Source organism: Salvelinus namaycush, chromosome 31 (assembly GCF_016432855.1).
Source record: "Salvelinus namaycush isolate Seneca chromosome 31, SaNama_1.0, whole genome shotgun sequence".
In the NCBI taxonomy this organism is placed as follows: Eukaryota; Metazoa; Chordata; class Actinopteri; order Salmoniformes; family Salmonidae; genus Salvelinus; species Salvelinus namaycush.
In genome coordinates, this window is record NC_052337.1 from 40493707 (window position 1) to 40510012 (window position 16306).

General features: G+C 42.8%; 1 protein-coding gene across 1 annotated transcript; it reads left to right on the plus strand.

Annotated features, from left to right (window-relative positions):
- The first annotated feature begins 6228 nt into the window (after nucleotides 1–6228).
- On the plus strand, nucleotides 6229–14809 carry LOC120026480 (protein prune homolog 2-like). The gene is made up of 9 exons (XM_038971353.1): nucleotides 6229–6283; nucleotides 8259–8468; nucleotides 9070–9246; nucleotides 9585–9687; nucleotides 12460–12591; nucleotides 12803–12889; nucleotides 13971–14069; nucleotides 14235–14273; nucleotides 14758–14809. Exons 1-9 carry the CDS (start codon nucleotides 6229–6231, stop codon nucleotides 14807–14809), a joined length of 954 nt encoding a protein of 317 aa, XP_038827281.1.
- Nucleotides 14810–16306: the final 1497 nt, after the last annotated feature.

Below are 16306 nucleotides of genomic sequence, written 5' to 3' on the forward strand. Positions count from 1 at the left end.
GCCAAAATTCACCCAACTTATTGCGGGAAGCTTGTGGAAGGCTACCTGAAGCGTTTGACCCAAGTTAAACAATTTAAAGGCAATGCTACCAAATACTAATTATGTGTATGTAAACCTCTGACCCACTGGGAATGTGATGAAATAAATAAAAGCTGAGATAAATCATTCTCGCTACTATTATTCTGACATTTCACAATCTTAAAATAAAGTGGTGATCATAACTGACCTAAGACAGGGAATTTTTACTAGGATTAAATGTCAGGAATTGTGAAAAACGGAGTTTAATGTATTTGGCTGAGGTGTGTGTAAACTTCCGACTTCAACTGTATATAATGGAAGGGTTATAATATTGAATATTGCCAGAGTCACCTCATTATTTGCTTTGTGAATAACCCAGATTGTGTGTTAATTAATTACTGTATACAGTACTCCCAGTTCTTTGTCTGACACTCCCTCTTTTACACACACATGCACACACCCACTTGCGTACACACACACACACACACACACACACACACACACACACACACACACACACACACACACACACACACACACACACACACACACACACACACACACACACAGGTGTGGCGGTGGCAGGATGTTGTGGCAATGAACTTTGTGCCAAACAGGTAAAGCTCCTTTCTCACCCTCTTCCCGTTTAACTGGTGAGACTGAGACCAATAACAGAGGTGAGTGACTAAGTTAAAAAACATGCACCCGTCCAAAGAGGATCTCCACAGGGAAAGGTGTTCCAACTATGTAGAAGGAAGGTTTATGGTTTACTAACCAGTGTGAGCGACTATTTAATGCACAGAAATTAGATAGTGTTACCTAGTGTTGATTTTTCAGTGTTATATTTCCAGTGTTGATTCAGGTGTTAAATTAACGTTGTAAGTGTTGGTGTAAATAACCAGTGTTAAACCAAAACCACGCCCATCATTATCATATGTATGCTATATTGAAGGCATAGTTTTTTTTATTGCTGATTTCAACAACTATGTTTTTGCATGTACATTGATTGATTATGCCTCTGAAATAAACTCAGCAAAAAAAAAAACATCCCTTCTCCAGGACCCAGTCTTTCAAAGGTATTTCGTAAAAATCCAAATAACTTCACAGATCTTCATTGTAAAGGGTTTAAACACTGTTTCCCATGCTTGTTCAATGAACAATAAACAATTCATTAACATGCACCTGTGGAACGGTTGTTAAGACCCTAACAGCTTACAGATGGTTGACAATTAAGGTCACAGTTATGAAAACTTAGGACACTAAAGAGGCCTTTCTACTGACTGAAAAACACCAAAATAAAGATGCCCAGTGTCCCTGCTCATCTGCGTGAACGTGCCTTAGGCATGCTGCAAGGAGGCATGAGGACTGCAGATGTGGCCAGGGCAATAAATTGCAATGTCCGTACTGCGAGATGCCTAAGACATCTAAAGGGAGACAGGACAGACAGCGGTTCGTCCTTGCAGTGGCAGACCACGTGTAACAACACCCGCACAGGACCGGTACATCCGAACATCACACCTGCGGGACAGGTACAGGATGGCAACAACACCTGCCCGAGTTACACCAGGAACTCACAATCCCTCCAACAGTGCTCAGACTATCCACAATAGGCTGAGAGAGGCTGGACTGAGAGCTTGTAGGCCTGTTGTAAGGCATGTCCTCACCAGACATCACCAGCAACAACGTTGCCTATGGGCACAAACCCACCGTCGCTGGACCAGACAGGACTGGCAAAAAGTGCTCTTCACTGACGAGTCGCGGTTTTGTCTCACCGGGGGTGATGGTCGGATTTGCGTTCATTGTCGAAGGAATGAGCATTACACCGAGGCCTGTACTCTGGAGCGGGATCGATTTAGAAGTGGAGGGTCCGTCATGGTCTGGGGCGGTGTGTCACAGCATCATCGGACTGAGCTTGTCGTCATTGCAGGCAATCTCAACGCTGTGCGTTACATGGAAGACATCCTCCTCCCTCATGTGGTACCCTTCCTGCAGGCTCATCCTGACATGACCCTCCAGCATAACAATGCCACCAGCCATACTGCTCGTTCTGTGCGTGATTTCCTGCAAGACAGGAATGTCAATGTTCTGCCATAGCTAGCGAAGAGCCCGGATCTCAATCCCATTGAGCACGCCTGGGACCTGTTGGATCGGAGGGTGAGGGCTAGGGCCATTCCCCCCAGAAATGTCCGGGAACTTGCAGGTGCCTTGGTAGAAGAGTGGGGCAACATCTCACAGCAAGAACGGGCAAATCTGGTGCAGTCCATGAGGGGGAGATTCAATGCAGTACTTAATGCAGCTGGTGGCCACACCAGATACCGACTGTTACTGTTACTTTTGATTTTGACCCCCCCCCCTTTTTTTCAGGGACACATTATCCCATATCTGTTAGTCACATGTCTGTGGAACTTTTTCAGTTTATGTCTCAGTTGTTGTATCAGCATCCTGGAATCGCCAGCATCCCGGAGTTGCTTCTTCACTGTTGACGTTGAGACTGGTGTTTTGTGGGTACTATTTAATGAAGCTTCCAGTTGAGGACTTGTGAGGCATCTGTTTCTCAAACTAGACACTCTAATGCACTTGTCCACTTGCTCAGTTGTGCACTGGGGCCTCATACTCCACTTTCTATTCTGGTTAGAGCCAGTTTGCGCTGTTCTGTGAAGGGAGTAGTACACAGCGTTGTACGAGATCTTCAGTTTCTTGCAAATTTCTCACATGGAATAGCCTTAATTTCTCAGAACAAGAATAGACTGACGAATTTCAGAAGAAAGTCTTTGTTTCTGGCCATTTTGAGCCTGTAATCGAACCCACAAATGCTGATGCTCCAGATACTCAACTAGTCTAAATAAGGCCAGTTTTATTGCTTCTTTAATCAGGACAACAGTTTTCAGCTGTGCTAACATACAGTGGGGCAAAAAAGTATTTAGTCAGCCACCAATTGTCCAAGTTCTCCCACTTAAAAAGATGAGAGAGGCCTGTAATTTTCATCATAGGTACACTTCAACTATGACAGACAAAACGAGAAAAAAAAATCCAGAAAATCACATAGTAGGATTTTTTATTTATTTATTTGCAAATTATGGTGGAAAATAAGTATTTGGTCAATAACAAAAGTTTATCTCAATACTTTGTTATATACTCTTTGTTGGCAATGGCAGAGGTCAAACGTTTTCTGTAAGTCTTCACAAGGTTTTCACACACTGTTGCTGGTATTTTGGCCCATTCCTCCATGCAGATCTCCTCTAGAGCAGTGATGTTTTGGGGCTGTTGCTGGGCAACACGGACTTTCAACTCCCTCCAAAGATTTTCTATGGGGTTGAGATCTGGAGACTGGCTAGGCCACTCCAGGACCTTGAAATGCTTCTTACAAAGCCACTCCTTCGTTGCCCGGGCGGTGTGTTTGGGATCATTGTCATGCTGAAAGACCCAGCCACGTTTCATCTTCAATGCCCTTGCTGATGGTAGACTTTGTTACTTTGGTCCCAGCTCTCTGCAGGTCATTCACTAGGTCCCCCCATGTGGTTCTGGGATTTTTGCTCACCGTTCTTGTGATCATTTTGACCCCATGGGGTGAGATCTTGCGTGGAGCCCCAGATCGAGGGAGATTATCAGTGGTCTTGTATGTCTTCCATTTCCTAATAATTGCCCCCACAGTTGATTTCTTCAAACCAAGCTGCTTACATATTGCAGATTCAGTCTTCCCAGCCTGGTGCAGGTCTACAATTTTGTTTCTGGTGTCCTTTGACAGCTCTTTGGTCTTGGCCATAGTGGAGTTTGGAGTGTGACTGTTTGAGGTTGTGGACAGGTGTCTTTTATACTGATAACAAGTTCAAACAGGTGCCATTAATACAGGTAACGAGTGGAGGACAGAGGAGCCTCTTAAAGAAGAAGTTACAGGTCTGTGAGAGCCAGAAATCTTGCTTGTTTGTAGGTGACCAAATACTTATTTTCCACCATAATTTGCAAATAAATTCATTAAAAATCCTACAATGTGATTTTCTGGATTTTTTTTCTCATTTTGTCTGTCATAGTTGAACTGTACCTATGATGAAAATTACAGGCCTCTCTCATCTTTTTAAGTGGGAGAACTTGCACAATTGGTGGCTGACGAAATACTTTTTTTGCCCCACTGTAATTGCAAATGGGTTTTCTAATGATCAATTAGCCTTTTAAAATGATAAACTTGGATTTGTTGGATTTGTTAACACAACGTGCCATTGGAACACAGGAGTGATGGTTGCTGATAATGGGCCTCTGTACACCTATGGAGATATTCCTATGGAGTCATTTCCAGCTACAATAGTTATTTACAACATGAACAATGTCTACACTGTATTTCTGATCAATTTGATGTTATTTTAATAGACAAAAAATGTGCTTTTCTTTCAAAAACAAGGACATTTCTAAGTAACCCCAAACTTTTGAACGGTAGCGTATGTAAATGTAAAATTCCAGTTTTTTATTTTTAATACATTTGCTAACATTTCTAAAAAACTATTTTTTTTCTTTCATTATGGAGTATTGTGTGTCGATCGATGAAGGGGGAAAAAACTATTTAATCAATTTTAGAATAAGGATGTAAAATTGCAGGGGTCTGGATACTTTCCTAATGCACTGAATGCATTAGGATGACATTGAATGTCTTGTAAATAGTACTGGCAAGGAATTCATTGTAATTCTACTGTATTCATTAGCTTCCTTTCAACTCATTGTTTCTCATTTAGCCCTGAGGGATAATAAAACCTCTTTCAGCTGTCCAAATTTTACACATCTCCTCTCAGTTGGCCTCGAATAATAACACTCACACTCACAGCTGCACTGCCAGAGCCAGCTGCTGCACAGAGCTGTAGAAGCAGGTGATTGGCCTTATTTGGAGCTAGCCTGGGTCATGTGACCACAAAATGGTGGAAGCTGTTAGCTTTTTGTAAGCTGAGCATCTCTACCAAGAGCCTGGGAGGAAGAGAGAAAAAGTGTGAGATACAGCTGAAATACATCCATGCTCTAAGACAGAGAAGGACAGAGATTCCTGTGCCCCAGTAGTGGTGAGTAGATGGATTTAATGTGATGAAGAATAAAGAAAAAGGAGAAGAGCGACGTATTTATTTTCTAGAGACAGGAAGAGATAAGGGAGAGGGAGGGGCTGCTGTCATCAGCACTGTGGTCCTGTACTGCACTATGAGGTGGCTCAGCATCCTCCCTGGAGCAAAGCAGCTGATGCTGATCTTGTTATACCTATCGTATGCACGCACGCGTGCGTGTCTGTGTGTGTGATTCAGCATCAGCAGTAGCTTATGTAATTCATCATCGCTGTTCAAAAATCAGCTATTCTGATCAGCGTTTTTCTTTTAGTGGTATTTGCTAATGCAATCAGATTTGTCTTCTCCCATCTGAAAAAGAAACCAGGATCATTTTAATGTGCGTGAGTGCACGTGCCGGTTGGTTTACTTACGTCTGTGCCCAATCTGTGCTCGAGTAAGCGTGTGGACATTTGAGTCAGCAGATGAGAGACGGAGGAGGAGGAGAGAGAGAGAGAGCGAGAGAGAAGGGGCTGCTGATGCTGTAACAGCCTTACCCTCTTCCCTCCCCATCCATCTCTCCACCTCCTGCTAGAATAGATGGATTATTCACAGCGGAGAGATCTGATGACCTTTATTCTCAACACTCCTCCCACTGCCCTCCCTCTGCTGTGGTCATTGAAATCCTCCCGGCAGCAATGATAGAGACACAGTCCTGACAGTGTGCCTGTAGGAAATGGCTTGCGTGTGACTGTGTACTGTACAATACTGCCAACTGAGTTCACTCATTTGTTTGTGTGTGTGTGTATGAACAGACTAATACAAAACACAGTCAGGTTCTCACTGGTACGCTGTATTGAGTCCTAGATTAGGGACTGTTGTGTATGATGATTCTCCACAGCAATGTAGAGGTTGACGGACCACAGTAGGGGGATTGTGTCTGTGTAACCTGTCAAAGTTAAAATTCTATTCTTTCCTTGTGGTGCGAACCGCATGCACACACGCGCATGCGCACACACACACACACACACACACACACACACACACACACACACACACACACACACACACACACACACACACACACACACACACACACACACACACACACTTGCCTCTCCTGTGTTTATTTGGTCTGTATTCAGTGTGTCACTGGTCTGCTATGTGTTGTCTTAATGTCCCCCTGGGTGATAAAGGGATGGACCTGGCGTCTCACAGTAAGACGACCTCCGAGGGGGCCGAGGGCAGACCAGGTGAGCCTCAATAACACCGGCAACTCCGTATGGGATGACGGGTTGTTATGCCATCATTACTCCGCGGCTGCCTGCAGAACTAAGCTGTCAGTTAATTAGACACACTCTCACATTCACATGCAGCACCATGATGAGGTTAGTTACTCACACAGGCATTAACTCATTCATAATACGTACACATAAGCTACTTACAGCTATATCATGTGAAGGTCCAAATGTTTTTCATCTTTAGCACAGGTTGGTGGCTTTTAAGAGGACAATTAGCCAAAATGCCATAACCCTACACTCCATAAGAGACAGAGAGAGAAAAAGATTATATATATATATTGAGTATGGAGAGTCAGCAAATGTTAGAAGGCTCCATATATATATATATATACAGTGGGGAGAAGAAGTATTTGATTGCCGATTTTGCAGGTTTTCCTACTTACAAAGCATGTAGAGGTCTGTAAATGTTATCATAGGTACACTTCAACTGTGAGAGACGGAATCTAGAAAATCACATTGTATGATTTTTAAGTAATTAATTTGCATTTTATTGCATGACATAAGTATTTGATCACCTACCAACCAGTAAGAATTCCGGCTCTCACAGACCTGTTAGTTTTTCTTTAAGAAGCCCTCCTGTCCTCCACTCATTACCTGTATTAAATGCACCTGTTTGAACTCGTTACCTGTATAAAAGACACCTGTCCACACACTCAATCAAACAGACTCCAACCTCTCCACAATGGCCAAGACCAGAGAGCTGTGTAAGGACATCAGGGTTAAAATTGTAGACCTGCACAAGGCTGGGATGGGCTACAGGACAATAGGCAAGCAGCTTGGTGAGAAGGCAACAACTGTTGGCGCAATTATTCGAAAATGGAAGAAGTTCAAGATGACCGTCAATCACCCTCGGTCTGGGGCTCCATGCAAGATCTCACCTCGTGGGGCATCAATGATCATGAAGAAGGTGAGGGATCAGCCCAGAACTACACGGCAGGACCTGGTCAATGACCTGAAGAGAGCTGGGACCACAGTCTCAAAGAAAACCATTAGTAACACACTACGCCGTCATGGATTAAAGTCCTGCAGCGCACGCAAGGTCCCCCTGCTCAAGCCAGCGCATGTTCAGGCCCGTCTGAAGTTTGCCAATGACCATCTGGATGATCCAGAGGAGGAATGGGAGAAGGTCATGTGGTCTGATGAGACAAAAATAGAGCTTTTTGGTCTAAACTCCACTCGCCGTGTTTGGAGGAAGAAGAAGGATGAGTACAACCCCAAGAACACCATCCCAACCGTGAAGCATGGAGGTGGAAACATCATTCTTTGGGGATGCTGTTCTGCAAAGGGGACAGGACGACTGCACCGTATTGAGGGGAGGATGGATGGGGCCATGTATTGCGAGATCTTGGCCAACAACCTCCTTCCCTCAGTAAGAGCATTGAAGATGGGTCGTGGCTGTGTCTTCCAGCATGACAACGACCCAAAACACACAGCCAGGGCAACTAAGGAGTGGCTCCGTAAGAAGCATCTCAAGGTCCTGGAGTGGCCTAGCCAGTCTCCAGACCTGAACCCAATAGAACATCTTTGGAGGGAGCTGAAAGTCCGTATTGCCCAGCGACAGCCCCGAAACCTGAAGGATCTGGAGAAGGTCTGTATGGAGGAGTGGGCCAAAATCCCTGCTGCAGTGTGTGCAAACCTGGTCAAGAACTACAGGAAACGTATGATCTCTGTAATTGCAAACAAAGGTTTCTGTACCAAATATTAAGTTCTGCTTTTCTGATGTATCAAATACTTATGTCATGCAATAAAATGCAAATTAATTACTTAAAAATCATACAATGTGATTTTCTGGATTTTTACAGACCTGTACATGCTTTGTAAGTAGGAAAACCTGCAAAACCGGCAGTGTATCAAATACTTCTTCTCCCCACTGTATAGAGAGAGCCTTCTAACATTTCCACTGACTCCTCCCCTTCCCTCCCTCTAGCCCCTCCCAATTCGCTGCCCCTGCAGGGTGCTCCAGGTGGCCCGTCCCAGAGGAAGAAGCTCTCCGCCCCAAGTATCAGCCTCTCATTGGACCAGAGCGAGGACGACGCCCTAGAGACGCCCGACGACCTTGACATTAACGTGGACGACCTGGACACGCCCGACGACGCAGACTATCTGGACTACACCGACAATGAGCTGGACTGGGAGGGTTAGTCAGTCTAGGACCTCCATACTCAACTGGCGGACCGCGCTCCGGATCTGAACCCAGAATGGGGTCAATACGGACCGCGGGTCCCGACCACCCACTTCATTTTTTTTACTCGGTTGGGCTTCGACCTTGGTATCATATTAACACACATAATACATGCAAAATGTGTAGAATTACGGGAAATTAGCTTAAAAATTGCAACATTTTCTCTCCGCCAACAAGAGGGGTGTGAACAGTTTGGGGTCGCATTGGTTGCGAGGTGGAGGTTTGTTACTACGTTGATAAATGACCAAATCCATCCAGACCTTTGCCACATAGGACATTTGTGTCACCGGACGTTCTCAAATAGTACTTGAGTACCCCTGGTCTAGGAGTACGTCCCAAATGGACCTCTTTAGTGCACTTATGTAGGGCTATTTCAAACACAGACTAATACACTAAATAAGATATTACGCCACTTGGAAGCTGGAACTTCAATGGAAATGTTATCCCTTATACCTAATTTCTCTGTCATCATATTTTTGTTGTGTAGATTAGACATCGATTTATAGTGCATCTGGTTTTTGTAATAGCTGTGTTTCTGCCTTTTGCCCCAAACCAGAACCCCCAACAGCCAATCGTACAGCGGGGAAGGAGCCGTGCGAGCCGATTCCCACATGTAGCACGGAGGAGGAGCGTCAGGATGGGAAGCTGTGGAGGGCAGTTGTCATCGGAGAGCAGGAACACCGCATTAACATGAAGATCATTGAGCCCTACCAGAGAGTCATCTCCCATGGAGGTACAGGACAGTTCTGGTCGTTGTTCTGCGTTTTATACCTTTCTTTTATTTCATAGACCTTCTCTTGCCTCCTTTCTCTTGATGGCGTCTTCCATACAAAATATATTTTAATCTCATAGAACGTAATAGGGCTTAATTGCAGGATAATACATTAAAAAGGGCTAATCAGACACACAGTGATATACTGATGGCAGATGACAGAGAAAAACAAACGGAGAAAGGAAACAGTCAAACACTGCACCCCAGCACCAAGCCTCTCGACAGGGCGCTCTTATAAACTGTTGTGGTGTGGGTCATATGTGAATATTTCTTTACAAGTTTTGGGTTTCCTTCATCAGGGTACTACGAAAATGGAGTGAACGCCATCATAGTGTTTGCGGCGTGTTTCCTCCCTGACAGCGACAGTGAGGACTACCATGAAGTCATGGAGCATCTCTTCCTGTGAGTTACTCCTAGAATCCTCCTCATCCTCAGAGCTCCTGACTTGAATTGATTTCCTGGTCTGAACCCTACACCTTACAAATACACCTTTCATTGAAAAGTTCTTAAAGGATATATTGCATGTATAGCTCTTAAGTCTGTCTCTATTCCCCCCCCCCCCCCAAAATCCCTTAACCATGTGAGACCCATCGTTGTATAAATACAACTTTTCCTAAACTGCATCCTTTACCGTTCCTAAACTAAAAAAATCATGTCAGACACTCCATAGTGCATCTTCTTAGACCCAGATGCACAGTACCAGTCAAAAGTTTGGACACACCTACTCATTCAAGGGTTTTTCTTTATTTTTACTATTTTCTACATTGTATATACTAATAGTGAAGACATCAAAACTATGAAATAACACATATGGAAACATGAAGTAACCAAAAAAGTGTTAAACAAATCTAAATATATTTTATATTTGAGCTTCTTCAAAGTAGCCACCCTTTGCCTTGATGACAGCTTTGCACACTTGGCATTCTCTCAACCAGCTTCACCTGGCCATAAGACTGCTAATTAGTTCATTAATGGTTACCCAGACTATCTGCACTAACTCTATGCACACTCACAAAGACTGTATAAACACTACTTATAAACTGGGTGGTTCGAGCCCTGAATGCTGATTGGCTGACAGCCATGGTATATCAGACCGTATAGCATGGGTATGACAAAATATTTATTTTTTACTGTTTTTAATTATGTTGGTTACTAATTTATAATAGCAATAAGGAACCTTGAGGGTTTGTGATATATGGTCAATATATCACAGCTAAGGACTGTGTCCTAGCACTCCGTGTTGCTTCGTGCATAAGAACAGCCCTTAGCCGTGGTATATTGGCCATATACCACACCCCCCATGCTTTAATTCTTAAATACACACTCACACTCTCACACAAAGCCCACACACATTCACATGCACTATATATGCATACGCACACAAGCACACATGCTGCTGCTGATACTCTGTTATTTATTTTACTCTTATTATTATCTATCCTAATGCCTAGTCACTTTACCTTGCCTGTATGTACATATCTACCACAAATACCTCATACCTCTACATATTGATCTGGTAATTGTACTCCCTGTATATAGCTCCATTCTTGTGCATGTTATTCCTCATGGCACTATCTTTTTATTATAACTTTTTAAAAACTTCTTCAGGATCGATGGGTCCCCCACAGGACGGTTGAGCTAACGTAAGCTAATGCGATTAGCATGAGGTTGTAAGTAACAATAAAATCCCCCAGGACATAGACATATCTGATATTGGCAGAAAGCTTAAATTCTTGTTAATCTAACTGCACTGTCCAGTTTATAGTAGCTATTACAGTGAAATAATACCATACTATTGTTTGAGGAGAGTGCACAGTTATGAACTTGAAAAGTTATTAATAAACCAATTAGGCACATTTGGGCAGTCTAGATACAACATTTTTAACAGAAATGCAATGGTTCAGTGGATCAGTCTGAAACTTGGCACATACACTGCAAAGTTTGATTTCTTTGTATTTTCTTTTACCAGATCTAATGTGTTATATTCTCCTACATTCATTTCACATTTCCACAAACTTCAAAGTGTTTCCTTTCAAATGGTATTAAGAATATGCATATCCTTGCTTCAGGGCCTGAGCTACGGGCAGTTAGATTTGGATATGTAATTTTAGGCGGAAACAAAAAAGGGTCCGATTTTATTATTAACTCTGCATCGTTGGGAAGGGCTTGTAAGTAAGCATTTCACGATTAAGTCTACACCCGTTGCATGTGACAAATAACATTAGATTTGATCAGTAGCTTCTGAAACATTAGAAAACTTTCCACTCGTCTGAGACCACACTGGTCCCCTACAAAAGCATATGGTGTAAGCCATCCATGCAAGTACATAACTTTTCCCCCTTGATTTCTCTAAGATCTAGTGATTATATAGAAAAAATAAATTGAGAAACAAAGATTATGAGCTAGAGGTGGTTTTGTAAGTGTTGCAGAAACACAACATTGGGCTTAAAGGGTTGCCAAACAGACATTGGGCTTAAAGGGTTGCCAAACAGACATTGGGCCACATTCATATATTGATAGACAAGTTAGAGAGATTGTTTTCCTTCTAAATTCTGCAAATATGGACAACCAAATGCTTCAAGACTAACTTTGATCTCCCCTCTAAACATTAAAATAACATAAATATTATAATTTTTTTAATATATGTGTGGTTTATGAGATCAGAATACTGCCATTGATGACCATCTATTTTATGGTAAAGTAGTAAGATAGGAGGTTACCTCTCGAAATGAAGCCAGAAAGATGTTCCCCATACATAGTTGATCCTTTCAAAAAATATGTTCTTGACAACAAAATAGAAACATTTGAATCGGTCGAGTTGATCAATTTTTTTATTTTTATGCCATTAGACAGTGTAAATGCTTTTCATCCAACACACATTTTCCCTAACATTGAAGCGCAATGTTTCCAGAAAATGTCAAATAAATAAATAATATATTATTTTCATAATCAGAGGCCTATTACAAGTATTTCTGAAGGGTAATATGTTGTTCCTCATTTGGATCTATGCCTGGGTCTCACAGGGTTAAATGGCAATAAGGGTCTAATCTAACCCATGTAGCGCAATCATTCACCATTATGCTCTTCGCTTTACCTTTTACCTGTACACGTTTTAAATCATACACTAGGTTCATGATTGACGTGTGCCTCCCCTACTGTATATCCTGCCTTCAGGTATGTGATCAGCACGTTGGAGCTGATGGTGGCGGAAGACTATATGATCATCTACTTGAACGGAGCCACGCCCCACAGGAGGATGCCTGGACTGGGTTGGCTCAAGAAGTGTTACCAGATGATTGACAGGAGGTCATTTAACATACGGTTGATTTATGGATGAGTTGATGGATTTTTTTTTTGTATGGAAAAAGTGTAATGGGGAATAGTCAGGCCCACTGGATAATATGTGAAAGGATTTAAGTGTACTTATTTCCCATGTGGTCAACTGTAATAACATTGTAGCCTGCCACATCACACAAATGTACTCAATATAAGAATGTTGATGAATGTTTGGTTTCAGGCTCAGGAAGAATTTGAAATCCTTCATCATCGTCCACCCGTCCTGGTTTATACGGACCATACTAGCCCTCACTCGGCCCTTCATCAGGTAAACACACACATGAATTACTCTGTTCTAAGTAAAGAAATCTCGGGGGCATATTTCATTACACAGGGATTGAAATGTAGCATACATGACCGTAATTTATTGTTGATCAGTCTCTCACATCGCTGTGGAGAATTTTTGGCCCACTCTTGCATGCAGAACTGCTTTGACTCAGTAACATTTGTGGGTTTTCAAGCATGAACTGCTCATTTCAAGTCCTGCCACAACATCTCAATTGGGATTAGGTCTGGACTTTGACTAGGCCATTCCGAAACTTCAAATTTGTTGCTTTAAAAAAATAATAATGTAGACCTGATTGTGTGTTTTGAATCATCGTCTTGCTGCATGACTTCAGCTTCAGATAACAGACGGATGGCCTGGGTCCCATTATGCCTGTCGGAAACCAAACACTGCATTCCACAGTAAGAACCTTATACCAATGGTCAAGCATGGTGGTGGTAGTGTGATGGTTTGGGGATGCTTTGCTGTCTCAGGACCTGGACGACTTGCCTTAATAGATCAGAGAATTCTACAGGAGAATGTCAGGCCATCCGTCTGTGAGCTGAAGCTGAATGACCCAAAACACACAATTAAGTCGACACGAAACTGCTTTTTTGTTGTTGTTGGAATGGCCTAGTCAAAGTCCAGACCTAATCCCAATTGAGATGTTGTGGCAGGACTTGAAACGAGCAGTTCATGCTTGAAAATCCACAAGCGTCGCTGAGTTAAAGCAGTTCTGCCTGGAAGAGCGGGCCATAAGTCCTCCACAGCGACCTGAGAGACTGATCAACAGCTACAGGAAGTGTGTGGTTGGAGTCATTGCAGCTAAAGATGGCACAACCAGTCAGTTTAAGGGGGCAATTACTTATTTCACACAAGGGCATTGGGTGTTGCATAACTTTGTTTATGAAATAACTGAAGTATGTAATTGTTGTGTTATTTGTTTACTCAGGTTCCCTTCGTCAGAATAATAGGTTTTGGTTGAAGATCTGATAACATTCAGTATCAAAAATATGTGAAAGTAGAGAAAATTAGAAAGGGGGAAAATACTTTTTCACAGCGATGTATATCTGTTTTGTCACAGCACCAAGTTCAGCAATAAGATCAAGTATGTGAACAGCCTGGCTGAGCTGCAGGAACTCATCCCCATGGAACACGTCCACATCCCAGAGTGCATCATTAGGTGAGCCCAGTCCACACATCCCCCCACTCCCTTTCATCCTCCTCTCCCCTCCTCGCCTTCCATTCCCTTCCTCTCCTCCTCTTCCATATCATTCCATTTCCCCTCCTCTCCTGTGACCTGTAACTGACTCTCGATTTATCTTCTGTTGTCAACTCTCATCCCCAGTCTTGACGAGGAGCTGAAGGAAGCAGCGGTGAGCTCAACGTAAGCATAGATTTTGTCCCGCATTACTATATGGCTGCAGAAACAGAAACGATGTATCCAGACTTCTGCTTTCTCTTAGCCAGACTCCCATTTATCAAATGATCCTGTTTAAGATCAGAAATGCTTTTATGTTGGATGAGAGCCTACTCCACTGCTGTGGGTTTGCTCTGACCACTTTCATAATGCAATTATATGAAAATGTGATAAATGTACCTCGCAACGCATTTGTCATCCACATCAACAAACCATAGATTACAACCATATGATTAATAATGGTGATATATCACAGATGGTAAATGAGACAATTCTGAGAACACGATGTAGAATTCCAATGAGAAACATACTCATTTGACCATATTTGGCTCTGCCTTCCTGACAAAAGACACATACATACCATCAATTCAATATGTAGCCCATGACATATTTACCACTGCACCCTAGATTCCCGTGTGACGTTTATTCTTTCTCTTCCTTTCTTCTGCAGAGTGAGCAGTTTCCTCCAGGGAGCCGAGCCGACGCCGGGGAGACCTGAGTGAGTAAGTAAGACCACTAAAGCTACTTGTTTAAGTGCAGTCTGAAGAGAGATGGCCTTGTCTGGCTCGTCTGTCCTTCATATAAACATTCTAACAGTGCATCCCATACGGCATCCTATTCAATATATAGTACACTACCAGGACCTGATCAAAAGTAGGGCACTATAACGGGGAATAGGGTGCCACGTGGGACGCATACTCTAACATTAATGTTTCCTTGGCGTCTCTTCCTCTGCAGAGCCGATAAAACCAACGCGAACAACTCCTGGACAAAGTGGCATTCAACAACAGTGGAAATGAATGCTCGTCTCGAAATGGAATGTCACATGGTTTGAAAACTCATGACTGTTTTGTATGCTGGATGCAGTAAGACAGATGTACCGTACGGTATATTCCTGTGTGTTTGTGCGACGTGGAATCGACTATGAAGACACTCCACATTCCCTGTTAGCACTCAGACGTAGATCCTATGAAGACACTCCACATTCCCTGTTAGCACTCAGACGTAGATCCTATGAAGACACTCCACATTCCCTGTTAGCACTCAGACGTAGATCCTATGAAGACACTCCACATTCCCTGTTAGCACTCAGACGTAGATCCTATGAAGACACTCCACATTCCCTGTTAGCACTCAGACGTAGATCCTATGAAGACACTCCACATTCCCTGTTAGCACTCAGACGTAGATCCTATGAAGACACTCCACATTCCCTGTTAGCACTCAGACGTAGATCCTATGAAGACACTCCACATTCCCTGTTAGCACTCAGACGTAGATCCTATGAAGACACTCCACATTCCCTGTTAGCACTCAGACGTAGATCCTATGAAGACACTCCACATTCCCTGTTAGCACTCAGTTAGCACTTTCTTAATCCTGGTCTTTGGGACCCACAGGTTGCACTGTTTTGTTTCTTCCCAGCACTAACATACCTGGTAGCACACCATGGTCTTGATGATGAGTTGAATAATCAGGTGTGTTAGTGCTGGGTTGGAACAAAAATGTGCACTCATGTAGGTTGCCCAGGACCAGTATTAATAATCCCCACGATGAGACTACTGGGATACTTGACAGTAAATCCACAGTACCATGATAGTTTGTGAAGAACATAATTATGATGTGGTCACTCACAGTGCAGTACACACGTCCATTCTTAGCGTCAAAGTTTTAATGCTGTACTTTGGTAATAATGCATGAGAAGCGGTGAAGCACTAATATTGTCCATCTTGGATTTAGACGAGTCATTATGTCCTTGAGACAACATCACATCAATGACGGTACGTCAAAATCAATCTCACATATCTATGACATGCTAAAATCCAGTCCCCTTAGGAAACGACCAAGTGACGCGTCTCATCGATCTTTTTTTAGATCTGAAAATCATTTGGATCTTGATGAGAGTGTTTGACAGATAAACCCCTAGATGTTTTCACTTTGAATCAATCTGACGTACAGTGGATGACAAGAGTAACCACGGAAATATAGTGAATTATATT